This window comes from Cebidichthys violaceus, unplaced genomic scaffold (assembly GCF_023349555.1).
Source record: "Cebidichthys violaceus isolate CVI_PGR_0920_01 unplaced genomic scaffold, fCebVio1.0.p SCAF_27, whole genome shotgun sequence".
In the NCBI taxonomy this organism is placed as follows: domain Eukaryota; kingdom Metazoa; phylum Chordata; class Actinopteri; order Perciformes; family Stichaeidae; genus Cebidichthys; species Cebidichthys violaceus.
In genome coordinates, this window is record NW_027176450.1 from 2,683,994 (window position 1) to 2,711,427 (window position 27,434).

Below are 27,434 nucleotides of genomic sequence, written 5' to 3' on the forward strand. Positions count from 1 at the left end.
CTCTAGAAGATTTCTAAAATACTTTTAAGGGATAGCCACACTCACAAAACAGTGCTTAAATGGCAAGATGGAGGAAATATGGAGAAAATAAAGCCGCTCAGATACGTAATGACAAAGTCAAGCTTTCCTCACAATGTATCTACAAACAACTCAAATCACCAAGCCTGAAGACAGTTAGATGAAGTTAATATCAATATCTCCAGTTAGATTCAAATCTGACAACAAATGAAGATTTGAACATGTAGTTTTTAAAACGTTCACTCTGACCAAGCTAACCCATGTTTTATGACTAGGGAGTGCCAGTCTGCCAGTCTTGGCAGTGGCAGGTGTGTGTGGCAATGAAGGGAATCTGATCTCATACAATAGTAGCTGAATGAAAACACTTGAAACATCCCTGGTGTCCAGCCTTGTTGTCTCATTGCTTACAACCCTGGTATGCTGGGCCGTGATGATTTGTAGCAGAGCAGTGCTGTTGTTTTTTCTGCTCTGCCTGAATGTAGCAGCAAGTCAAGGCCGCGTCCTCCCTGGCATTCCTGTTCCTGTCCTTGTGAGGAACAAAAGAGCTTTATGTGCCTTTATTGATGGCTTGCTGTATCTCAGCTGTGCTGTAGTTAGGGCTTAGTAATAATAGTTAAGACATATTGACAACTGTGAACAGTGTGGTATTGTTCTTCAACTTTCAATTTCAACTTTATTTGTCCCAGAAGGCAAATTGGTTTTACAACATGAAACATACATGAAATAAGTCTTTCATGTCTAAAACTCCACAACTGTACTACATCAGGACGAGAAGCACATTTGAAATTTCAAGGACTTTGTTGAGATAAGGAGACCTCCCGCATCCCTTCCATGTATTGTGTATTCACGCTCTAATATGTGTGTTATCTAGGTAGGCCCGGGGGAGTGCTAGCACAGCACTGTGTGTGTGTGTCAATGCAGTGAGTCGGTACCGAAGGCAAAAGCAAACACAAAGAGTGCCGCCTTATCTCTCCCTTCAGCCAACCTTGTCTGGCTGTCCAGCTGCTCCAAACCTCATACCACAGAAGAGACATTTTGCTTTGTGCTGGACTTTTGATTTTGATTAATGGGGGGTGAGGACAAGGCAGGCACTTGTGTGTGTGTGTGTGTGTGTGTGTGTGTGTGTGTGTGTGTGTGTGTGTGTGTGTGTGTGTGTGTGTGTGTGTTAGTGCATGCAAAAGAAGGGGATTATGAACTGTCAATCAATTTGTTCCCAACTGTAAAGTTCTCAAGAAGCATGGCGGAGGATTAGAGCTGGATCAAAGCACTCATTCAGGCTGCAAGACTCGGTTTGAAACAGACAGGAGAGACCAAAGAGGAGGGTGGACTGAAGCAGGAGGGAGGGTCAGAGGCAGCCAGATAATGCTAGGACTGTGCTGTAACACCTGCAGCGTTGGAAGAATCTTTCACAGAAGCTGCAGGCGATGAGCTGTTCTCAACAACTTAATGCCCAGTCAGTGTCCAGATGAAGAGTGCATGTATCTGAAGAAGAAACCGTGTCTGTGTGTGAATGAATGTTAGAGCCAAACCCTCTGGGGACATATTTCTTTTTGTAGAAAGTATAAGGAATTGATGTGATGCCACATTTCTCTGTTTTTACCACCTTCTCCTTATTTTCTGTGCATCTAGCTAAGGCTCATGTACTTATTTGTATTGGTTGTAGCGCATTCATTGTGGGAACACAGGTTCTGTGTTAAATTCTCAGGGCCATTTGATAAGTGCGCCATCTGGCATTATTAAATCAACTAAAGACTTGCTCATTGTCGACCTCAGTTCAGTTTGCATGGCCTTGCAGAGCTTAGCTACTGATGGTTAGAAGTAGTACTTATAAGACATCATTACCACACTATAAGGACACTGGGGCCATGAGCATCATCACAATAACAGCCTCATGTAACAGCAAGAAAAAACGTAAGGGGTGTAAGTGTAACTGGAAAATGAATGACATGACACTGAAGCAAATGCGATTCTCTGATGTTTTACATCAGATGAGACATCTGTGCTTCTAATAGGCTCCTAATTGACCTGCAATACAGTATATCCCAATGCGCTTCAAATCAGTCATTAGTGTTATAATGTGGTGTATCGGAACACTTTGAAGGAAAATATTGATGCTCACTTTTTAGTTAGCGATTGCTGCTCACCCTGAGGTAGTTGAGGTAGTAGCAAGCTCTGTTGTACGCATGGGAAGTCTTAAGGTGTGTGTATGCTTCTACAGAGGCCTGTATCTTATGAAAGTATCATCCAGTATGGTACTGATGTGACTGAATGGCTTCAAGCAAATATCTCATTATTTATCATTAGTGAAGTCTATAGGGAATCTTCCATTACTTTATTACATCTTGGTGACTGAAGCCCTATTTGCATGGGACTAGTATTGTAAATAACAGGGCTGCACAGGACTAATATTACTACATGACCTCTGTGTTTGGTGAAATATGGTCGGTAATATGCGGTGGAATTTGTACATGACAAGTTACAGACTTGACAGCCTTCCACAGAATAAAGATCACAGACGACCTCTGAAATGATGAGAAATGACTAGAGGTCCCCAGATAGCACTGTGTGAATAGGACTTCACGCTGTCGCAAGTAGTTTAAAGAGTGCACTTGTGGTCTAGACAAATGATCTACCCATTGAGCCTCAGACCTGCAACAGTGTTCATGCAGAGCTGTCTTACAGACGGATGAGTTTTATTGCTGACAGCAGGCCTCAATCAACTGTGAGTCAAATTGCAGCCAAAAATAAGATTAAATCGGTTTGATGAAGTGGTTCCATGCTTGCTCACAAACAATTTATTTGATCTATAGAAAATGATGATTCAGCCCAGAGGTCTTTGTCAGACTGCAAAAAGTGGTTTGACTGCACAGTTTGCTTAGACTGCTGAGAGCAATCTTTCCTTAATGGAGGTCAAGACGTAACCTCCTGGCAGTTGATGCAGTGAACGACATGAGGGCAACCAACAAACAGCAAAAACGTTTAAACACAGCTTTCCCTGATACAGGTCCTCTTGTCACTTACTGTGGAATACTATATGACCAAAAGGCGTACGCATTGGTGGGATGACATCTCTGAAACTATCGGCTCTCGTGTGACGATAATCTCTCAACTCCAGTGTCACATGTCAAGATGATAATCGGACTGTAAATAACAAGCAGCGCAGGGCTCAGATATCCGCCGGCGACACTGGAACCCCAGAAATACAGACAGACCACGATATGGTAAGGGTCTTCTGTCGGCTGATAGATAGTCAATGAAGGAGCCTTGTCCCCAAATTTACACCACCTTGAAGGTTGTAAATACATGCGTGTATGCATGTATGTTGGGGGTGGGGGCCACTGCACTTAGCTGACTAACAATTGCTTTCTAGCCCGATCTATAACGATCCATATGAGCAGACAGTAAGAGCTGCTCCGCTCAGGGATGTGCCGCTGATGGTCTTCATTTGGCTTTGCGAGAGATGGATGGAGGGAATGATGCAAAGGGAGGAGCCATTCATGACTGGTGAAAGCCAGTGATCTCTCCCAGAGACTTGCCACCCTCAGAAAACGGAGTGAGTCCATGCACAGGTCGGTTAGGTTTACTTATCTTAATAACAATAGCAGTGTTGCTACGAAGCTTAGGAGAGTGTGGGACTGAATTAGAACGGGGCTAGAGGAGGGCACTGCTATACAAACTGCTTCTGTAAAGCCATGAGGGCTTTTTAAGGAGGTGTATGGCATTGTTTGCAAAATTTTGTATGCATATGTGCGTGAGAAAGACAGAGCAGGCAGGAATGCACTAAACAGAGGCCCTCTGTTTCAAGGCATGCTGGTGGTGGAAGGTAGTAATTTAAACTCTGCCAGAGGAATCCACTGGGACTCACCAGGCCTCTTCTAACCTCCACACCACATGTCACTGGCCTTGTCCTTCGTCTTCAGATCCCGCTGCAACAAGAAGCCATGCTGACTGTTTATTTTTTTCTTCATGTCATAAAACCTGAACTGTCATGCCTAAAGGAACCCGATGGATTTCTCTGTAGTGGCAGCGCTGGGGAAGATTAGAATAATGCAAAGGTAAACAAAGTGCATTTCAGGACTGTCTGTGCTCCCTTTTGTGCAGCTGCTACTACTACTCAGGCTTTATTATACGTAATATTCCCCTGTCAACAGCATGCAAATAGAGATCAATTTAATTTTTCATTGAACATGTCTCAGTACGCAGTGATGGTGTTTAAAATCTTCAGCTGTCAGGCTTTCAGGTGAGATGTGCCTAAACCAGCAAGCAGCTCCCATGTTGAAAGCCTGTGCTGGAATGCAGCAAACTGTGTGTGGAATAGAGAAAGTGTTGTGAGACATGTAAGGGCAGATGGAAGAGTAGGGGGATGCTTGTTTGGCCTCTGAACCAACCTAAGTGAGACTAACCCTGCAGGCAGCTACTAGAATCAGACTCTGCCACATCCTGCTAGTTTGGTTTTATTAGTGTGTGTGTCCCACCTCCACTGTTGTAGCGCTGTTGTAGTTCTTTTGTAGTTCTGTTGTTCCACGGGCAGCGACACAGAGATGTGCTAATACCATGTGGGACCTTGTCTTCACACGCAATGAATCTCTGCAAAATGAATAAACATAGCAACAAATATAACTCTGGTTCCAGGACTTGTGCTTCTTAACAGGAAAACGGTCAGCTTCCACTTGGAAACATATTCTGCTGTAGAGGATATCATGGTTTTTGTATAGCAGTCAGAGACATCAGAGACTCACTCATATGTGTTCAAACCTCCTGCACGCATTTTTGTTCTGTGACAAAAGTTGTGATTAGCCTGACTGGGTTTTGAAGCTCTGTGTGGTTACTGGGACAGGTTCCAAGACACTGGTCTCACAGCTCCCGCTCGGAAACGGTCCACCAAAAAAGTTATCCCCCTGTTATTTCCATAAACATAACTTATTTTTTCAAACCACAAATATGTGACGGTGACAACATGGGCTTAAAGTAGATGATGTTCCCTTGGCTTTGAACTGAACTGATTGTGGGTACCATACGTGTCTGCAGATGGTATTATTGATTGTAAAACACATTTACATGTTTAGAACACTTACTGGAGCTATACCACATCACAGAAAATGAAAAATCAGCTAGCTGATTGCTGAGCAGACTCGTAGGCTGCACTTGGTTAGGCCCATTTGTGTTACTGTTACTGTAAATGATACTGGAGGTCTTAGTGCTGGATATTGTAGAGGTGAAGATATGGAACGTTTACATGACCTTCACATACTCACTCTCCACGATCACACACACTCATGGCCCACAAAAGCTTCAACTATATTGGGAATTACAAACTCATGGCATAAAAAAAAGCTTTTGGGAACAGTGAGACAAACCTTTAGAGAAAATAATGTCTGTCGAAATGGAGCTTTTGATATATCATATGAGGTGTTATAACAAATTATGGTTGGTAATGTGAGAGTACACATTGACATTTCAATCCAAACTAAAAACGTGAGTGTCTCCCCTTTAGCTTCATCTCAGCCTGATACAGATGGTGCTGCTAGTAGATATTGACATAAGCATCGATGTACATATGGCCTCTTGATGCCATTTATGCTGGCGACAAATTATCTGTTAAGTGCCAGCAACTCGATCCATTAACTGACGTTGACCCTAACAGCTTGGCTGCAGGCCTCCAGAGGTGTACTTTTACATGGGGGTGAGGAACCCTGCAGATGGTGCAGGACTGTCCTCTTTAAGTGCTGACATTGAATCCATCATTCACCTCTGAGAGTCATCCCAAATCCCTCAGGTTGTAACCCAGTGTCCCTCGGAGGGAAACGTGCAAGCATCCCGAGGGAAAAGAGAGGGAATCAAGAATGAAAACTAGGATCTCAGGTTTGTGTTGAACATTAGCTTCTTCATCGCTGTTAAATTCAGATTTATTTCACAGTCATCATGACAGCCAAGATGGAAGATGTTTTCATTCCAAACACGGGCTGTTTGACCTTGGTGAAGATAATTCCTCGCACCCTCTCTTGCAGACCATTTTATCATTGTGCCACACTGTGTCTTTCAGGAGTGGGGATGCATTTGAATGACCAAAAGTAGTTAAAAGTAGAATGCTAAAGAGAGGATTTATTTTGGAGGAGAGGAAAGCAGTCTCCATTCCGAGTTAGCTGTACAGTACATTTGCCAGAAAAGATCAGATTAAAATGTAAACTACGGGATCAAACAGCTGACACAGCGTTAATGAGCAGGGGACTCGCCTTAATCTGATCCATGAATCATGCTGGAGCTAATTACCATCTGCTCACTTACACTTCCTGGCCCCAGAACACTGTCTTGTTTTCAATTGCATCTCCCGAAATAAGATTACAGCTTTCATTTTTGATTTTTTGGAGGAGGGGCTGCATGGCTGCATCTTCTGCAGGTGATGACCAGTATGTGTGACTGCAGAAAGGGCCAGCTGCTTATTTATTTCCCTCTGTGTTGATGGTGGGGTCGAGGGCTCAGAGCAGTGAAGCTGAAATGTTCTTATTTATGCTGTGCATAACACTGCAATCCTAACACCCCAGATTAGATTAAGACCGTTTGCCTCCTTCCTTGAAGCTCCTGCTCTACTTCACTTAAATATTCCACATTACTTTATGTTTCAAGAAGTCTTTTATTTCTTACATCTCAAGACAGAATACATTTAGGGAATACTTTCATCCAAAATTCCCCATAGTACCATTCATGCACACAGTACATTCTTTCAGCAGGTACCTAGTGGCCAGTAAAGCCCTTTGTGCCGTAGGCTACTCTTTATGCCATGCCATCCACCTGTTCACAACCTATCATACAGTACAAGCAAACTTCATATTAAATACCAGTGACTGAGTAAGCAACAACAGAATTTTGACCAAAAAAACATCCTTTGGTATTATTTATGTAGAGCTAGGCAACATAAGCAAACCCCACAACCGTCATCACATTTCCATTCAAATGTAGCTGATTGGTGGGGGGAAATACATGGCATCATCTCCTGTGAAAAATAATATTAAAACAGAAAACTGTGTGTTGATGTTGGACCCCATCACTCACAGTACGACGAGGAACTGACTTTTCAGGACTTTTTCAAATGAAACTGTAAGTATTGTAGATCCAGTTGTACACAGAAACAGATTTTGATCATTAAAAAGCAAATCTCTCAGCAGCGCCCCGACTTTCTGAATTCCTGGAGGGCCCCTTTGAAGATGCTTTGTGCGACCAGGTATTGTACTGTATGTGTGCTCTATACAGCAGTGTCATTATTCAGGACACATGTTAACACGAGGTGGGGAGGAGGTCTGAGGCCTCTCAAGTCTGTGCTTCATATCTAGCGACAGACATTGTGTGGGTGAAGTCTAAACATCTCCTACCTTTGTATGCTGACGACACACACAGAGCCAACAGACAGCAGGATCATTGCTCCCCCCCCATCAAGCTTCCATTTTTAGCCAGCCGACAGTCTGACTCCCAGTCTGCCTTTGATCACTGCTATGGCAGAAACCCTTGTGATGACTCATGCAGATAGGCATCCATACACAGGCAAGAACAATCTCTCTCTGGCTCGCTCACTCACTCACTCACTCACTCACTCATATACTTATTGTTTGGTAGGCTGATATGTGATCAGTAATTGGTTAGTTTAGTTCATGCATAGTGCATGAATCTACTTCCCTCTACTGTGAGATTCAGTTTATTCTTTGGACTTTCTGTTGATAAAGTTTGAGCTTCTGGAGGTACTGGTCTTTGTCTGCTCAGCAATGATGATGTTACTGCTCATGCTAATACTTTATTCCTTATTCCATATATTAAACAGCATTTACTTGCTGTTGACATTTTCCCGGAAATACGTAAAGTATCTGCATCTGTCAATCCTGCAAAAACAGATTTGTTGGGCCAGCAGCAGAGGTGCCAAACTTACTCCTCACATGGGGGCGATGAATAAACATTTAGAAAATCAATTATAAATGATTATTACTAACAGAAACAAGTTCTGTGTGTTGATAATCCTAATATATAATGTTTTGGTTGTGACAAAAAGTAAACAGGACACGGTGCTGTCTTGCTGCCGCTGCCTTCTTGACAAATCATTCCGGGATGCTTTGGCTTCAAGCGTTCGTGAGAAACCATTTCCAATGTCCAGAGTTTACAGAGCACCGCAATGTTGGATCTCTGTCTGAAATACTTTGGAGGATCATGGGCGATGTTTTTTAGCTGGTGCTTGTTCTCCAGGGGAATCCATGCTTTTACTGGGCACCGCCAAACTTCTTTGGACACGTCGACACCCCATATTCCTCCTCTTGTAGCTCTGCTTTTGGTCTCTACCCACTCCTGAGAGAAACATCTGTCTCTTGAGCTGCTAAATGCTCCTTTATGTTCACCAGCTGGCGCAGGCTGTTCTCATACAGAATTTGTTTCTATACCTACGAAAAACAATGTACGGTAGTTCATAGATTATTTTGTATGTTATTCACGTAATCAAGAACCAGGAAGTATAAAGACTTGCAAAAGCACACACAGGCCGGAGACACACTCGGTGTATGAGTCCAACAACCAGCGGTCTTTCAGCCAGGAGACCGCTGTTTGTTCCCCACATGAAACAAGTTATTTTTCACATAACTTGTGTTACGTAGTAATGGCACTTCTGTGGTTATTTTAACCCAAACAACGATCTATTCCTAAACCTACTAAGCAGTTTTGTTGCCGAAATCTAACTAAGTTGTTTCCTGTGAAGACGGAAGTTGTTTTTGAAAAGAATGTAATCATGAAACGAGCAAAAATTGACGTGTTGCTGGACTTTCATAGGAAAACACAAGAAAAATGAGGAGTAGCTTTTTGTAAGATATCATACGTGGTATGAGGATACGTTTGTGTCTGTCTGCTGTTTGCTCCTGAGCATGAAGCATTCAGTGGCTTTTTAGAGCGACTTCTCTGAAAACAGCTGCCTGCTGCAGCAGAAAACAACGTGATGAGTGAACGAAAACAGCAAAGCTGTACCTGGACAGTTAAACAAAGAAGGGAAACTCACTATGAAGCCGAGGGGAGCTTCAGATTCAGCTGATGATTGTCTGAAGGTTCATCGCTACCAGAGACACCTTTCACATTGTCATTTGATACATTCTGTATATTGATTATAGCCACTTAAAAGCTTTGTGAACTGAATAAACATGAATATACATTTACATTTTCCATCAGAGTGTCACAGGTCATAACTGCTTTGAACAACATGATTTGGACCATGTAAAGCTTTAGGTCATTGTGGTTCATTTCTACCCCTTACACTTCATATTACACTGAAACAAACTTTCACATTCTCTCTTGAAGCTGCTGTATAGCAGACTAAACTGCTGATAGTGTGTATGCTCAACTGAAATCTACGGCCTTGCTCTGCCTGTGTGAGGACGCTGGTTTCAATCATCTCTCATCATGCGCTGCTCCGGCAGAGAAAATCTAACTATATGTCTCACACGTCTTCCCTTGGGCATCGTCCACAAACACAGCATTCATATAAATTGCACCTCTCTGTGAGAACGGAACGGCCCAGCCAACACTTTATGCTCCAGAGAAGAGACAGGTGCATGTGTTGTCATGCTAATGCTTGGTAATCAACTTCTCGCCTGAACAAGGGCTTAACCTTTCAGATGGGTGATAAATGAGGCTGACGTACCTGTGAGACACACTGCTGTGATGTTGTTCTATTGGTCAGGATGATGATGAATTCTAAAAAATAGTTTTGATCTCAGCAAGACATTTTTCTGGTTAATATAAAATTAGTATTACTTGATATCAAAGGAAAATAATGGTCAAGGGTCTTCTAGCTCCTTGTGGTCAAGTCACTTTAACATCTTTTTGCATTTTGTACCAACATTAACAGCAGTTGTGTTAAGTGTAAGCAAGATTTGGAAGTAGTTTGTTTCTTCATTTATGGCATATGCTGTTGACTGAGCTGCCCCACACTGACACACACACACACACACACACACACACACAAATATTGACAAAGGGCCGACTGGGTTTGTCCCAAAGCTGCGGCACTCTACACCTGCAAAGGAACAAGCTGAGTCTGCTAGCGGCGTTGAAGGTGACGAGGGATGCATCTGGCAGTTTATTGTTGCTTTGTGTTGTCACTCAGCGTTAAATACACCATACTCCGTGAGCTTAAGTGTTTTTATTTATTTTACAGGTGGAAGGTGTAATCGCAGTGATAGCTGCACGCTGGCATGGTTTGGGGCTATAGGCCGGTTCACGCACACCCATCCTCTGGATAATAGTTTGACTTGCTGACTGGGATGAATTATCGCATGAGGAAGTCTTTATGCTCATGTTAGAATCCATATATTGTCTCCCCCTGTATGCCTTGTTCAGTCGGTGCCTTTTCGTGTCACTGCGCTCAGTAATCACTTTTATTGCACTCTAGACAGTGTGAGAAATATGAATTACTGGTTAAATCCAACCAAAACTAAGACTGTGTTCTGGCCAAATGATCCAGCTGCTGGTGCTGGAGATTCAGTTCATATCACATGAACATGTGTAATATATTCAGTAGGTCTGAGTGGTTAGTTCATTGCTCACCATGGTCAAAATCAAACTGAATTCAAACAACTCACAATGAGAGCTGTTATTTTGTTATGAACATAATAAATATGCATACACATGCACGTACTGGAAGCTCAAAAACATGAAATCAGTCAAAATACAGGAGGGCAAAGACATCTTTGCTTTCCATTTGGGAATACTAAAAACTGCTTTTTTACTGTCATTTCAAATCCACAGTTCCTTTGCTTTTCCTGTCTACTTCTCCTTTACAGTTTGATAACACAGAGCACTCAGAGGAGATGTGAGAGGAAAAGAAACCCAGTTGGATGCATTTCAACGGAGCAAAAAGTTGATGAAAACATCAAAAGTCGTAACTTTGCAGAGTCAATTACCGTAAGGTGCTTTTATGGTGATGAAGTCTGGATGGGGAGACCGCAGAAAAGAATAGCCTTTTTTCACCCCCCCCCCCTCATTGTTCAGGTGGTGGATCATTGTGGGAAAACAACTGTTGTGTTATAGCTGTCGGAGCAAACACAACCAGGCCTTCAGGACAGAAACGATTGCAGGTTTTGTTTATGAAAGGCAGTTAGAACCACAGTCTCGCTGTCAGAGATTTTTACTGCAGATTCCCTCCAGAAAACCTCTTATTTTACTGCAGCATTTTACTGCACTGCACAGTCCTGGTTCTGAAGCAGCCAGGCGAAGCTCAGAGCTGGATCTGGGGGAGTAGTTAACAATTTACTCTGTTATTATAATTGTATATATTGTGTATTGAAATGTGCATTTTTTTCTGTATCCTATTGCTGCTTGCAACTAAATAATTTCCCCTCGCGGGATCAATAAAGTTACTATCTATCTATCTATCTATCTATCTAGTTGCTACTGGAGGATTAGCTCAGCTGAGTTTCTGGAGAACCTGCAAGATTAGTTCTGATTTCAGTGGAATCCGACCCAGTAGCACAGATGACAAGCAGTAACAATTACTACACACAAATAAACAATCTTCTCTCTGATGGTCTTGTTTACTTCTGTAGGTCATATAGGGGCATCAGTGCTAAACTGAGACTTTAACTGAGTTTAAAGAACCAGTTTTCTCATTATAGCTCCAAAATTCCACCTTAAAGTCTTTTGCTTTTGAAGATGTATTTTCTATCCAGTTTGTCTCTTTTCCCCTGCAGAATCCTGGTAGGGTTAGACACAAGGCACACACTAAATTACCTTAGAGGGGCTGCAAGTTGTTATTTTCTCCGTTTGGCTAATGTGACTCACCAGCAATATTTACTAGTTATACTATCTGTTGCTAAAAATGCACAATGTATATGCACGCTTTGCTGCCATTAAGATTTTGATGATTTTAACATTGCTTCTCCCTTCTTTTTTCCCTTCTGCAAGTCACTGCCACCTTTGTAGAAATGTGAAATCCAGTGACAGGAAATTGTGCCGGGAACAAACCAAGTTCTTTTTTGTACCGCTTTAGTTCTTTGCACTGTGAAGTTTTCAGGCAAACCGGTTCTCATAATTGGCCATCCAGCTGGAATACACAGAGGCAGTTTGTTTGCTTCTCCATAACTGTTGTTGTTTGTTCAAAGTTAATATATTTAGCTGACTCCTCTGAATTCCCATGTGACCTGTGCCTTGCATTACCAGAGAAAACATTCAGCTTTTTCACGGTCCCATTCATTAAACCCTAACTACCTAGTGTTGCACATTGTGTACTGGTTGCTTTAATTTAAATGCAGCTTTGTGCATGATCTCCTTGAATAAAAACAAACAAACAATGACTCTTTGTGTTATTGGAAGTTCTCACAGCTGATGTATTTCTTCAGACGTCCAAAGAATGCTGGCTGCTCTTTGAATAAACAGAACCAATCAAAACGTTACTCATTGTATATGGAAGGAAAGAATATGGTACAATCTGAGAAATCTTGGATAAGGAAAGTCGAATGCTTACTTTCTCACAAAGGCCAGCGGAGTTCAAGCAGCATGATTGATGAATGTGTTTGATGTATTCACTGATCACTGGAGTAATCAATTGAGTTATAATGATAGAGAAAAATGGCTTCTTGTTTGGTTATTTGTAGTGTATTTGAATAATCATCTTATTACTGTCGACAGTATCAAGTTTGAATAGAAACTGATACTTGGTTGTGTTGTTGCGTTCTAGCTGTAGTTAAAGATCAGTAAAAATCAGGAAGTCAGAAAGATGAGCAACAGGCATACCCTGGCCAAAACCACTTCAGTTAGCAGCTGCACTTGTGCATTTTCTGGCCTCATCACTCTGGAATGACCAGAATCTGAGGCGCTTCAGAGAGAAAGAGTTGGAGCGTGGAGACCTTGGTGTCACTCCACTCTGCCCTGGCCTCTATCCATCCATCTTCTCCCCACCCCTCCCATGTTGCACATGACTAGGCTGTGCCACCATAGCAACTACTCAGCGGAGGAAACCATATCCTCGCGTTGCACAAGGAGCACTGAGCTTGACCCGCTGAGCTCGACCTCATCGAACTTAAAGGGAGGCGTGCTTGAAATTGTGGTGTTGTGACATTTGGAGTGATAACATAGTGTGGTGTAGCTTTATTCCCTTTATTCCCTTTGTTCACACCCCTCCATTTCTAGATATTTTTACTTGGAAGGAGCTGCTCAGTCCACCCTCACAGGAATATGGGCCCCATATTTAATTAGACTCTTCTGTTCTTCCGGTCTGGTCAGGTCTGGCTGGTTGGTCGGCTGTGGGCAATGATCCTCTCAAAGTCCGCTGCACTTTATCCCCACGTTTCCTTTTCAGTGTAGTCTGTCATATGCCATTAATGATAAACACTAAGAAAACAACAAATAAAGACAAAAATGCAGGGAAATTCATGGGAGCTACCGGCCGCAGCATGTACATGCGCCGCCGTTGCCTTAGCAAAGGTACAGAATGTATTTGATGATAGTAACAGTGTGTCACCTTTTTGTTGCAGGGTGGGCTACAGAAGGTGTGACTGCCTTGTATGGAGAGATCATTGTTTTACCATGCAACAATGGAGCTCCGGCGCCAGAGGATCTGATGTTTGTCAAGTGGAAATACGTAAGTAGATACTGACTCTCAATACAACTCTCTTTGTGTACACAGTGTCACAGCTCTTTGTCAACCTGTTTAATTAGTCTTTTTAACATCTTGTGACACACACTCAAAAGACCTTCAATGATATGGAAGAAGAGGAAAAGGAGGACCATATGATAAATTTGGCTTTTCTTTAGTGTACGTGACCACACATTGTCACATCAATTTCATCACAACTGAGTAACAAAATCATTGTCTTTTCCTGGAAGAACTAAAAGAAGACTTTTCTACACATTCTCTAATTACACACAAAGCATCTTTAAGTGTGTGGTTTTCTTATATGAGAAATACTAAAATTCACAAACATATAACCAACCAATTGAATGGGAAGAACCAAACATGTATGCTAATACACCTGTGTCATCTTTAGGGTTTAAGTCACAATCATTGTAAATATCACAGAGACAAAGTAAATAAATTAATTAGTAAAGAGCAATTCAGAAAACAAAATATTTGGGAATACATTCAGTGTGACAAACCAATGAATACATAGTGGGGGGATAAAAACACAGTGGTCATGAATTCCAAAGGGAAAAGAAAATCCTCTAGTAATGCCAGGTCTTTCGTTATTCTTTGATTCATGTTTTTTGTGCCAAAGGAGCTTTCTGAAGCGAACACATGACCAGAGTTTCACCATTACATAGTATGTAGCCTAATGTAGACTTATTGTATGTCATGATTAGCAAGTGAAGTAAATAAGATTGATTGTCCCATCTTTACTGGAACCTTTGCTCTGACTGTAACCTGCGATCTGCTTCAATAACATTGACTTTCAGCCAGTCCATACTTTAACACTTCAGTGTGAGCTCTGTAAGACAGAATACATGTGTAGCCCCTCCAGGGCTCAACATTCCATGTGCACATGAACGTTAGCTAACGTAAAGCTGGAGCTGTGCATGTAATTCTCAGCTGTCGATGCACCGGTGCAGGTTACTTAGTACAAAACAAATGTTGTGCACTCTCATGCATTGACCGTGAGACTCTTGTTCTCACGCCCCACATGCATTGGGTGGTGATGTGCGTCTATTAGTGCTATTACAGTACCGGTACATGAAGCGGCCAAAAAGGACCAAAAAAGACATGTATTACAACAATAACTTATTAGACATCGTATAATAAGTCTTGTTGAATATTTGACATCACTAAACAAGTCCTAATATGATAAAAAGGTTTTAAAGCCAAGGTTTAATAGCTTATGTCCCTAATAAAACATGTTTTCATATCGAGGGTATTGGGAAAATATGTAATTAAACAGTAACAATGAGATCACTTATGATCTGCGATGCTGAATCTGCTAATTATTGAAGAGACAATGTGACTTGGCAGTTTCCATGGAGTTACAGCTTTCAATTAAATCACAGTTAGATGTTCTTTGGAGGTTTGCTGAATGACACTAGTTACATGTATGTACATCTCTGTTGTGTAATGTGTCCTAAATTGTAATTGAGGAATGAGGAACTGTGATGTTCAGATTTACAAAATCACCAAATGTGTCTGTCCTCTCTGTCTCTTCAGGAGAAAGATGACGGCACTGCTGGCGATCTGTTGATCAAACAGGCCCGCAACGACCAAGCCACGGTTCAGGCCACTGACGATTACGCAGAGAGGGTCAGTATCGATGACGAGTTCAGCCTGCACATCACCAAGGCCTCGCTCAAAGACCAAAAGACCTTCACCTGCATGGTGGTGTCAGGCTCCAACCTCATGGAGTACCCGGTCTCTGTCGCCGTTTACAGTAAGCTCAATATTGACACGAAACAAAACCAAAACAATGTCTATCCTACAACTTCATCGCCGATTTTATCTGAAGTTAGCTTTCATGCTAAGCATGTGTGTCTGCAGTGTTTCTGAAGGTCTTATTCTTATTGGAGCCTAATGCTTCTTTGCATTTTTCTCAACATGCACCTTGTTACAGAAATATTCTGGCAATTTTACACGTTGGTCCCATCTGAGGGTTCAATTACTTAATAGTCACAATGGCAGTCTGATGAGGTCCAGCCTGTGACATTTCTGTTACACTCCAACGCTGCAGGAATCTGAATTGAATGCTGTCAGATGAATGTGAAGACTGCAGCAGTATCCCTTATTCATCATCTCCATGAGCTCAAAACTGAAACCCTGCGAATGAGCCAATTTTACGCTGTTAAGGAGATTCTTCTCACATTAAAATGTCCCAAAAGAAGTGAAAAAATATATAAAAGAAACACTCAAATTGTCACAATATTCATCATACAGACCTGCATATATGTTACATTGATAGATCGCATTTTGAAGCATTGTATTGCAGAAATGCATTTACACTTCTGGTTGCTCTGATATTTATTCAATGCATTCTGCAAAAGGATCTTATTAAGTCCTTTTCAAATAAATAGATTCATGAAGACTGATCTGATTTTACATTTTGTGAATAATGTCATGTTACAAGCTATTTTGGTGTAATTACCAAGAAGTCACTGATGTAAACAGAAAATCCACAGCACTGACTTATTAACCAAAAACAATTACATTTGTCAAGTGTATTCAAAGATGCATGGATATATCTTGAGGCAGTTTCTTATCAAGCAGCTTGGCTTTAATTGCATTAAAACCCAATGTTGTCTACTGTGGGTTTGTCACTTTTGTTCCTCCTTAATTAGAAAATACAGTTTTGGAATTTCAAAGACCGGCCATGTATCACTTGCTAATGGGCTTTGCTAACCCAAGCGTGAAAGGCTCAATAGGCCTTAGAGAGAGAATTAGGTGGTAGTTAACAGAGGACAAGTAAATAAATCTGCAGCTACAGTATTTAGATGAACCAGGCTTTCTACTAGCCAGTTACATGTTTGTACTCACTGTTCTCCTCAGTACTGTACATACATTTAGAAGTTATTGATAGTATGAAGAAGGACATCCAAACAACTTTATAAAACACCTCCCTGAGCCAATCTTTGTGATTCCCAAGCATGATTGTCTCCTTTTGTGTTTGCAGAGAAACCGTCTTCAGTCCAGATTATGGACAAGACTGAAGTACTGCAGAAAGACAAGGCAACAACAGTAAGATTCACTACAGCCTTTACATTTTAATGCTCTGTGCCGTGGAAGTGCGAAGCTGTCCTGAATTCAAGTGTGTAGGCTGTGATATGTTTTCATCTGTAGTGGTATGGGCTGACTGTAAATATTGAGTGAACACCACTCAGAATGTGACGTGAAAACCTGTTGAGAGTATTGAATGAGTTGCCATTGTGGTCTGCAGGGACACGCAGGAGTCCGACATGTTGGATAACATGCAGTCCAAGCAGCCTGAGGCCTTTGAGGAAGTCTGGAAGAGTAGTTGATATGAGATTTATGATTCAGCTGCAGTCAGAGCAATGCTGTGGTATAAGATGACTGAACTCTAATTACCTCTAATTCTTTTGTTGGAGAACATTGACATGCACAACCGCTACACATGTCAGACTATGACAAGTACAACACATATGTTTCGAAATCTTACTTTCATTCATAGTTAAACACTTACTCCTGCAAGAAATTCTCAATTTTTTTGCTGTTCATTTTCATTCCCTGAACACACACACACAGACAAACATGCACGCACACACACACACACACACACACACACTAATATAAGTATCTTTTGGAAAAAAAGAGACCATTTTTGAAAAGCAGCACATTTACAGTGGTCATCTGCCTCCTCTCTCTCTAGCAAGCAGCACATTTACTCCGCCACATATACACATTTATTATGGATCAAGTGAGTGCTTCTGCCTCCATCCTTAGAAAATCTGCTGCTGTTGAACAGCTTTGAGCATTTTGTGGTGAGGGGAGAGAGACAAGGAGAAAAAAAGTGGGAGTGGAAGAGAGGGATTTCGGTTTTGATAACTTGCAGGAGGGATGATGGAGGGCTCGGTTGCTTCATACTCAAGAGGAATTCCAAATTAGAGGAAAGTGTCATGTTGGTGGTGGAGAATGCAGCAAGCCTGAACTGTCTTAGCTATGGATCAGCCGATGTTGCATTTTCATTTGATCACAAAAGTCAGCCCATATGTATTTTTTATACAGAAGTAAAATGGGCCATGACTCATGGCCCATGAGTCAATGTCAGACGCTATATAGCAGATACTGTACCAGTTTTTGTTTCTGCAGTATCTCAAGGACAGGGTGAAAGTTTATTATTCATTTGCAATCAGTTAACCCTCCAGGTCATTTCCAGGTAAATAATACCAGTCATGTGTTGTTTCTTAATACCTGGACTACAATTAATCTGTTCAAAGAAACAATTTAAAGACATGACACGTCATTATTATACGACTGAGTGGCAACATTTTAATCTTTCCCATTTAGTATTTATTATAAAGTATATCAACTTTTATTCCGTGGTTTTAACATACTGTAATATAGCTGTTATGCATATATTGTTAAAAGTTTATTAAGTGTCTGTCAACAATTACAATTTCTTTTATGTGATATGTGGTAGCTTTGTGGTTTGCCTGCATCAGACACCAGACAGCTTCTTCGTCGTAGTGCTTATGCCAAGCTATAGAGTGAAAGTGACGTCTGTGAATGATGCTGTTTTACACGCTCAGATTCACAGACTCACTGAAACAGAAGGTAACTTTCTTGGTGGGTTGAACTAGGTTGGTAAAGACAGAGTGTGACACATGTTAAGCACATGTTAAGACTGTATGGGTTAGTATAAGGAGTGCTGTAAGTAAGTAAAGTGTGCATTCTGAGACTTGAAAAAGTGATGGAGTAGGTGGAGGTTTTCTTTTTCCTTTGAATGTGATGGATATTGCATTAAGTCAGCGTTATCGTCTGGTTGGTCTGAGTGGGAGAGAGGAGCTACACGTTGTACTTGGATGGGAGCCTGCATCGCCTGAAGGTAATTCATTTAAACTGAGCTCTCCTCCTGGACCTACAGTATGTTAAAAGCTCTGTAGACTATCTGACGATGAATGGTTGTCGGGGGGATTTTTTGTTATCTGACTCAGACAGCACATTCATCTATTTTCCTCAAGTTAAATAGCATTAACTATGTTAGATCAGACCATACAGTACAATGGCTCAAGTGAATGCATTTTGTTGAAATAAAGAATGCCCAGCACAACTGACACTGTGGAATTTAAGCCTATGTAATTTGTAAAGACGGTCTCCTGCACTTCTGCGGCCGCCAACAAAAGCCACAGTGCATGCAAATGCTTTTACACACACACTTCTCTCTTAAAGGTGCAATACGCTCCTGACTTGTCCTGCTTCACATTAAATAATGATCATAATTTACCAACAGAGAACAATAGAGCACCACCGTGCACTAGATTTCAAGACAGATATATATATATATATATATATATATATATATATATATATATATATAATAGCTCTACACCTACTGGCATTTTCAACTTCTCAGTGATGACGACCGGCTGAAAAGACCCAAGCTGAAAAAAGCATTATTATTCTGATATTCAGAATGGAGATATAGTACCTCTTTACAAAATACATTTTAGTTAACGTTATTATTTGTTGCTATTGTGGAAATGGAAATGCTGATGATGTTCATTTGTAGGGTTAGCTCATAGCTATGGCATGGGGCCATATACTAATTTCATTAGCATGTCACTATTATCACTATTAAACTAAAATGACACAAAAACATACTAGAATCACTTCATCATACATTTTGTTATGAAAAGCTATTTTTTTATTGCACCACAGAGGACACATCCTGTTTAGTGAAAAACAGACAATCATAAATCATAAGGTCCCTCTGCATAAATATAGGATAAATAAATAAATAAAAAATAGCAACATTGTGTGACTTTGTTTGAGATTATCCCGATAACGGAAATTTACTACGATCAACTTATTACGAATGTTTTTTATTGTGATAAAATCGTATATCGTCCATCCCTACTCAAAGCTTAACCAAAAATCAGCTGACTGTGAAGCTGTTGCTCTGCCAGTCAGCATGTTTATCTATAGTCGAGTCAAGTTGAGTAAAGCTTTCATGTCCCTGAGGGCAGGTATTAAACCCAGTGAGAAACGTGTTTACTACAATACCATGTTAGGGTTACAGCATGTGGAAACATTGTTTCATCTGTGTGTCGTGGACGTTACTGACAGCAGTCCTGATGAGATGTTGACACAATACAGATAAGAACATGTTCCACCATTTATCATTCAGCCACCACGAGTTCAATAGTATCACTGCTGTGTTATACCCATGGAACTATTTTGTGGATCTGATTCTCTTACAACCGGTGTTGGTTTCTTCTTTCTTTTTTTCTTGACCATCATCGTTAGGATAAAGAACTGTACCATCTGTTCTGATGAAAATAAATGCCTTCAACGTTGCTCCTGGTGGTTCTTTGGGCCTCTCATGTGGAGCTGCTGTACTTAGTGGCCAACAGCAGAAGACTGGTTATACTGTACAACAATGCATTTGGGAACAAGATGAATTAAATGCTACCTTATCTCTAGAATTAAAATGGTTCTCAATACATTTAAAAAAATTGCCACATGCTGGTTGAAAAGATGGACAAAATATTGGACAATCAAACAGTTTGAGGAAACTGTCCTATTTCCACATTAACAAAACCATGATGACCTTATTTTATCTTGCTTTTATTGTATCGATTTTATCTTTTTCTTTGGTGTCATGGTTTGGAAACCTATCTTTAAAGTACAGAAACTCTCTGTATCAAATTGTGAAATGGTCTAGCAGGCTGATTGGTGAGTCACAGCTTAACTTAGAGTCCCTGTACACCAGACAGTTACAATGGATAACCGGCTCCATTTTAAAGGACGACTCCCACCCTTTGCACAGGGAATTTCAGCTTCTTCCTTCTAGACGGAGGTATATGGTCCCACGGTGTACAACAAAGTGGTATAAAAACAGCTTTGATCCAGCAGCCATCACTCAGGTGAACAAATCATAACAACAGTGCACAGATGCTATAGAAGCAACGTTTGTGTACGTAATTATTTATTTATTGATTGACTGATTTGTAGCCTTGTGTACTTTTATCATGTTTGTCTTGTTGTCTGTGTCGATTGTAATGTGTGTCGAGATGGATGCCTCGCTCTCTATTGCAAACCAAGTCTACCTATGGGTACAAATAAAAGTAACCTAACCTAATACAATAGAGAACGTTACATGGAGTTCTGAATCCATGAGAAGCAGCCTGATGTCTTAGGTGAGAGTCAAAAGCATGTGTTGCTTATTGATCCCTCATTTCTCTGTTTCTCCATGATCTCAGTTTAACACGTTTGTACCAGCAGGATTTATGACATCCAATATGCAGCTTACACAAGTGTGATGTGGAGACTTGAAGCCTTCGGTACACATACACTAAAAATGGGCATTTCAGTGAAGTAGAAGCAGTTCAATATTGCAGTTTAATATTGCATAATATGCAATATGGATATTCATAGATTCTGGATATTTCAAGGGAGGGAGAAGGGGTAGATGTAATTTGAAGAATTACTAACAAGGTAATTGAACCTTTTATGGAAAAACCTTTTGAGATACTGCAAGTTCTTCTACTATACTGTTTGACTGTTGAATTTCCTGAAAGAAGACTCAGAGACATGTCTGTGGTGACTCACGTGCAGGCCGTAGTACAGGATATGGAGAAGGAATGTTCTTATGACTCACTCATCAGCGGGTTCACACGCAGCGTATCTCTGCTACCGTTGCTGACCTTCAATCCTGAAGATGCAGCAACGAGATAGTGAGACAGCGTGCTTAAGAACACAAAAACAATTTCATTCCTAAATGAGAAAGTTGTTTGTCTTTCCTGGCCTCCGTCCAAATTCCTCCTGCTAATGTTGGAAAGTGGGCACTACATTATACAACTCTAGGGCTTCACTGAAATGGGTTTTAGAGTGAAGAATTTTTTACACACATACTCATTCTTCTCATGGGTGAAATAGTAATATTTACACTACCATCCACATAGATAATGTTATGTTAATGAATTCTTGTGTGAGATTGTAGCATTAGAATCTATTCAGGTTAAAGGCATAAACAAACATATCGTTCAGTTAATAAATAGCAAACTTCTGCACTTCCAAACTGACCGTGGAGGAATCCAGATTAAATCAAATGACACTTTCAAGTCTTCCTGTATCTGATTCTTAACATTTCCAATTCAATAGCATAAATTAATTAACACCGTCTAGTGAGTAAGCGTGCAGACTTTGTTTTCTCGTTTTGCTCAGGTGGGAACATGTGTTGCGGCGGATGCAAACCCTCCAGCTACGATCACATGGAAAAAGAATGGAATGCTCTTGGTAGCCGATGGGAAAGGTAACGATGACACACAAAGAAACTTTCCAACAGTCCCACTAGATGCTGTCATACAGAGATCCCCCTGGGTGTTCTTGTACAGTGACACAAGAGTGAAAATGAAATCATAGTATATGATATTTTATACAATAGAAATATGTAATTCACTGTTGTTTACTTGTCACTGAATGATGCAATAATATGATACAGCATCTTGCCTGTTTACATTTGTATGTATCTTGGATCAGACAGTAACAGATGGAGTAAACATTATGTGAACGTTTGGAGAGTAAGTGCCTGAAAGTAAAGACAATCATAGAAGTGTTCCTAAAAGGCAACTTAGGCTTCAACACTTTTCTGTGATTGCTAACTTTAAATCATCTGGACTGGTTTGATACAACAAATCTGGTTTTGCTGCTAAACCAAAGAAGGCTGTTTGCCAACATTGTTGGCTGAACACTACGCTTACAGCATTCAGCGCTGTACTTGTGCTGTGTACTTGTGTGTGTTTGTCATCTGACGTTCCCTCCCTTCCTCTGCAGCCGTTGTGATCAACCCAAGCATGAAGGTGGATCCAGCCACAGGCCTGTCCACCACCTCGTCCACCCTCCAGTATGCCGCCTCGAAGGAGGACGATGTCTCAGTCTTCGCCTGTGTGTCCTCACATAAGCTGAGCAGTCAGGAGACAGAGCTGGAGCACTTTCCCGTTCACTGTAAGTGGAAAACAGCGCCGCTACCAGGCTATATAGCTGTATTACACCCTGTGCCTGTTCTACCTGCCGACATGCAAAAGTTTGTCGAGAGGATTCAGTGTTCTATCTGTGGTAGAGTGATACTTGTCTAATGATCTGACAACAGGGGGATGTTTATTAAGGCTTTACAGCGCTTTTAGCTAGGTTTGTCTATATGTAATAAAGGACTGCACCACGGTTCTGTGCAATTGAAATGGAAGAGAAGCAGCACCACTGCACTGGAGGGAAGGAAGATTAATACCAGTCACTACAGACAGACAGACACATACACACACACATTCACATGCACACAGAAATGCCAATGAAAAGATGTATTTATGGAAGTTGGCCATATTTTTAAAAATATTAACTGCAACAATCAAGTCAAATGATTTTAACGTTTTTAACCAAAAAACCTGGATTCAAGGATGAACTGATTTTAGTGGTCAAAGGTCAAAGTCACTGTGACCTCTCTATAACTCAAGAATATACATGCTGATTATGACAATTCGATGCAAATATCTAATAGGAGTCAGTAATTCTTGTTTGATCACATAACTTGTAAAGAGAAATTTAAGCTCTGAAATAGGGGACTCTTCCAAGACACCTTCAGTGTCGTCATGAGGAAAACAAAAAACAAAAAACCCTACCACACCTCGGACGCTGCAAGACATAGCTACAATAGACTGCATATAATATAACACGTATTCATTTCCTGTGTGGTGACACAGTAATAATGACATAATGACGAGCTGAATTTGATATAAATGCATTCAAGAAGAATTCAGTGCTTTATAAAAAAGGGACATAAGATGAAAAATGCCATGTGCCTCATGTGAAACGGTCGTGGCCAGTGTTAGCTTGAGATAGTTGTTGTTTGAGCACAAGGAGGTGTGTAGGATTGAACAACTTGTTGTGGGACGCGGTTTATCACAAGGCTCTGGAAGCTGCACATAATGGCAACAAAGTGAACAATGTGCTGACTGATTCTTCGCTGCGGTTGGCTAAAGGATTTTTCAGGATTTGAGGGTTTTGGGGATTTCAAGGCAGTGCGAATTTTATGCTCAGGGGCACATCCCTGAACTTTTGAAGAGCAGATGGAGTGGGAAGCTCTGATCAATAAATGAAAGGAGGGATGTTGGAATGCCTTGGCAGTAGCAAGTTCATGGGGGAATTTCCAATTTGTAAGCTACTGAGTCGATATATTTCCAGTTTAGTCCTGTGTAAGTAGGGTGGTCTCATAGATTGTATATATGAAGTGGCTGTAGGAGGTAGTGGACATAGTCATTGTGACATCACCCATTAGTTTGAGGACATTTTGAGGTCTATTTTATCATAGACTAGAGAGGTCTCCCCCTGCTGGCCAAAGAATGCAAGTTTAAGGCATTTGTGCATCGGCGTTACTTTTCAGAACCTGGGTGGTCTCCACACTTGGCTGATCAGAAGACTGAGAGGGTCACCTTTGAAATGTGATGGAAGATTATTTGATTGTTGTATGTATCTGTGCTGCTTGAAGGCTGAATTGATCCAGTGTGAAAGTGATTTTTTTTATTGTCTGTGAAGCTTTGATACGCATGCCTCCTCTCTTTTCCCTCAATTGCCCTCTGAACCCCTCAGATCCATCAGAGAAGGTGAGCCTCCAAATAATGTCCAAGGGACCCATTGTAGAAGGAGATAACGTGACGCTGAAGTGTCACGCTGATGGCAACCCTCCACCCAGCTCCTTCTACTTCCACATCAAGGTCAGTCAGAGCTCAAACTTCAACCTAGATACTATTCATGAAGTAAACTAGAATTTGGTGATGAGGGTTTAATTTATACTGTTGTTTTAAAAAGCCCTGTACGCCTTATCGATTTGACTTAGGTAAGAGTAATTCATTTCAATTCATGAAGTGGATCTCTGCAATAAATGACCCCTGTCTTCTGTTCTTTCTCATTTCCTGATATTATAGCAGAATGACATAAACTAACACTGCCTCTCTCCTCTCCCTCCTCCTGCTCTTCTCTCTCCACCAGGGCCAGAAAATGCTGGTGGAAAATTCAGACACCTACACTTTGGCCGCCATCAGCAGAGAGGCCGGGGGTGAATACAAATGCTCCCTGGTTAACAACGAGAAAATGGAGGCCTCCCAAAGTATCGTCGTTAGCTGTGAGTACTTGTGATATATGCAGAGCTTAGCATATTGTACCACAATAAGGGGGTGGCAAGACAAAAACCTCCAACAGTCATCCTCACTTTGGCTTTGCCTGGAACGAGGCGAGGAGGAGCTCAGGCGGCTGAAAAGCTGTTTTTCCCCCCAACCATCCACCAGCACTCCCTCAAGTAATTACTCCCTTCTTGGTGTATGTTTCTAGCCTTCACTTCAAATGGGCCCCATCATTGTAATAAAGAATAAATCCCTGCTCCTGGTCCCATATTGCAGCTTCAGTACATTTCACACATCTTAAATAAAGAAGCTCCCAACTTCTAAATTGGGTTTGTGACTGAAGAACAATTACAGTGCCTCTCTAAACTGGAAATTGTCTCAGAAATGTTTAAGACTGTGTGTGTCTAAACGTGCCCTCACAGAAAAGAAAAGTGGCTGTTGCTTCGTGCAGCTGGCTGGCAGCAACATAAATGTCCTCTGGCAGCGAGTAGCTAAACATTTACCACCTCTTAGTATCACATGATTTTTTTTGTACCCTTTTCCCCCCAAAACAGCAACACTTGCATTCAAATACATGTGCTAGTTTTTGTAACAATACCCATATATTCTGGAGTTAAAAATCAGCTTCATCTACATTCACAGAAAGAAGAAAAGCAAGTTGACTTAAAGGTTGAGTGATGTGTACGTTTTACTTTAAACACATATTTATAATTATTACCTCATCATGGTTAAATAGTTATTTATTCACAAGACTGATTTAAATGTTATTTAAGTGAGGAGCTCATATCTGCCACCTGATTGCACCACAATGCCAAAGCCAAAATGTTATAACTAATTTAAAGATGTTCTGTGGAAAACATACCATCCTCCGACTAGTAATTGGGTTTACCAATATGGGATTATGACATTTGAGCCAGGTATCCCTTCAGAATTATGTCAACATTAACTTAAAATATTGCAGATACACCATGCTGGCATTATTCTATATTTGTGTTATTGTCAACAAATGTGTTTGTCTCTCAATACTGTCAGATTTCCCTACTCCATCTGTGGTTCTCAGCTCCAAGCCAATTGGTTCTTACTGAAGCCTTGAATCTTAAAAAATTGCTCACAATTATTTACTTTCATTGTGTTTAAAAAGACCACCATAGTCACCATAGTTTTTAGCAAACGTTACTCACGTTTACCGTTTGGGGGACTATTTTCTGAGGCGGATGAATCCACATTTAGTGATCTGAATGGTGTATTTGGGACAGCAGGACAGTGTTTGTGAGATTGAGGCAAACATAATCGACAGTGTATGTTCATGGTGATGAAGAAACATGTCAACAGTGTGGCTCACTGATGTGTTTTTAATTTTGGACAATGGAGCTTTATTGCACAGAGGAATGAGGTATGTGTATATGTGTATACTGTATGGTATATATCAAGCTTTGATATACACAGTACTTGTAAGTAGATACATTCATTGTTGGTTTGGATGTGCACATTGACATTTTTGACAAAAAGATTTATTAAGATATATAACATCCCCAGCAATTACTCTCAAATCAATTCAGGAGGTGTCCTTGAACAGCCATGTTTTTTTTATTTTAACCATACTTAAATGATGTACAATTGACCTGTATTCAGTTTGATCGGGATCAGGTTAAACCAGGTTCCTGTGTGATCCGAATCAGGTTAAATTAGGTTCCTATGTGACAGGGATCAGCTACATAAATGTAGTTTGATCTATTTGATTTTTGTAAACTAATGTGTTTTTGGCAGATGTGTGTAAAAAACAACCTTATGCTTCTTCAGAAATTAGACCTAAAGCTGAACTCTCAGCAGCAGATCTGGTCTGAAAGTAGACCTTGTGACATTAGCCTGTGATAAGAGGCAGCTAACCAATAGGACTCAACACAACATCCTCTTCCTGTCTTGTTTTCTCAGACATGGACCTGAGTCTGACTCCCACTGGAAAGGTTGTGAAGGCCGTAGGGGACACCTTGTCCGTGACGATGGAGAAGAGCGCCTCGGGTGACGCTAAGGTTACTTGGACAAAGGTAATGGTGCCAGAGTTTGGGAGATGGAAGAGAAGTGATGCAAAAGTAAAGCCGGTCAATGAGGAGCTGGATGGTTGTGTAAATCCATTCATTCTACACTGTTTCTGAAAGAGAGCTCACTGCATTAACACATAACACATAACACTGCATTTAAAGAAAGGCTGATACATTTTGGAGCCGATCACAATTGTTTTCCTGCAGTACTTGCGCCTTACATATGGACTTTTTAGACATTGCTTTATATGCCGTTTAAAAGCAGTCAAAAACGCCATTTTTTACTGCGTACCTTATGATAATGAGTCCCTCCTTCTGTTTTGCATAGCCAACAAGCCCAAAGTTCTTGTAACCAATCAATCACGAGTAAAGCCAGACCAAAGCAGTGCAAGTTCTGCAAGTGTCTGCCATTGTTAGGATGTGATGTCTGTGATGTGATGTGTAGAATAGTCATAGTAGACATTAGACCTAGGTTATTAATTTCACTTTTAATATGGATATAGTATTCAAATTGTATTTACACTGTATTTACATTGGAAAAGTAGGAATTGTTAAGACACGCTAATATTTAATACATCTATTAAAACGTAAAAAAACGTT

General features: G+C 40.8%; 1 protein-coding gene across 2 annotated transcripts in view; it reads left to right on the forward strand.

Annotated features, from left to right (window-relative positions):
* The window catches only part of LOC137880119 (CD166 antigen homolog), a 60,645-nt gene that overhangs the window by 22,446 nt on the left and 10,765 nt on the right, over nt 1-27,434 (forward strand). For both annotated transcript variants that reach the window (XR_011103790.1, XM_068721260.1), the window contains exons 2-9: nt 13,509-13,615; nt 15,167-15,386; nt 16,620-16,684; nt 21,851-21,938; nt 22,460-22,630; nt 24,266-24,390; nt 24,665-24,797; nt 26,728-26,840. Coding sequence is in view for 1 of the 2 variants with exons in the window: in XM_068721260.1 (XP_068577361.1) it covers nt 13,509-13,615; nt 15,167-15,386; nt 16,620-16,684; nt 21,851-21,938; nt 22,460-22,630; nt 24,266-24,390; nt 24,665-24,797; nt 26,728-26,840 (1,022 nt within the window). In the remaining variant the exon portion in view is untranslated. The remainder of the gene's footprint in view (nt 1-13,508; nt 13,616-15,166; nt 15,387-16,619; nt 16,685-21,850; nt 21,939-22,459; nt 22,631-24,265; nt 24,391-24,664; nt 24,798-26,727; nt 26,841-27,434) is intronic.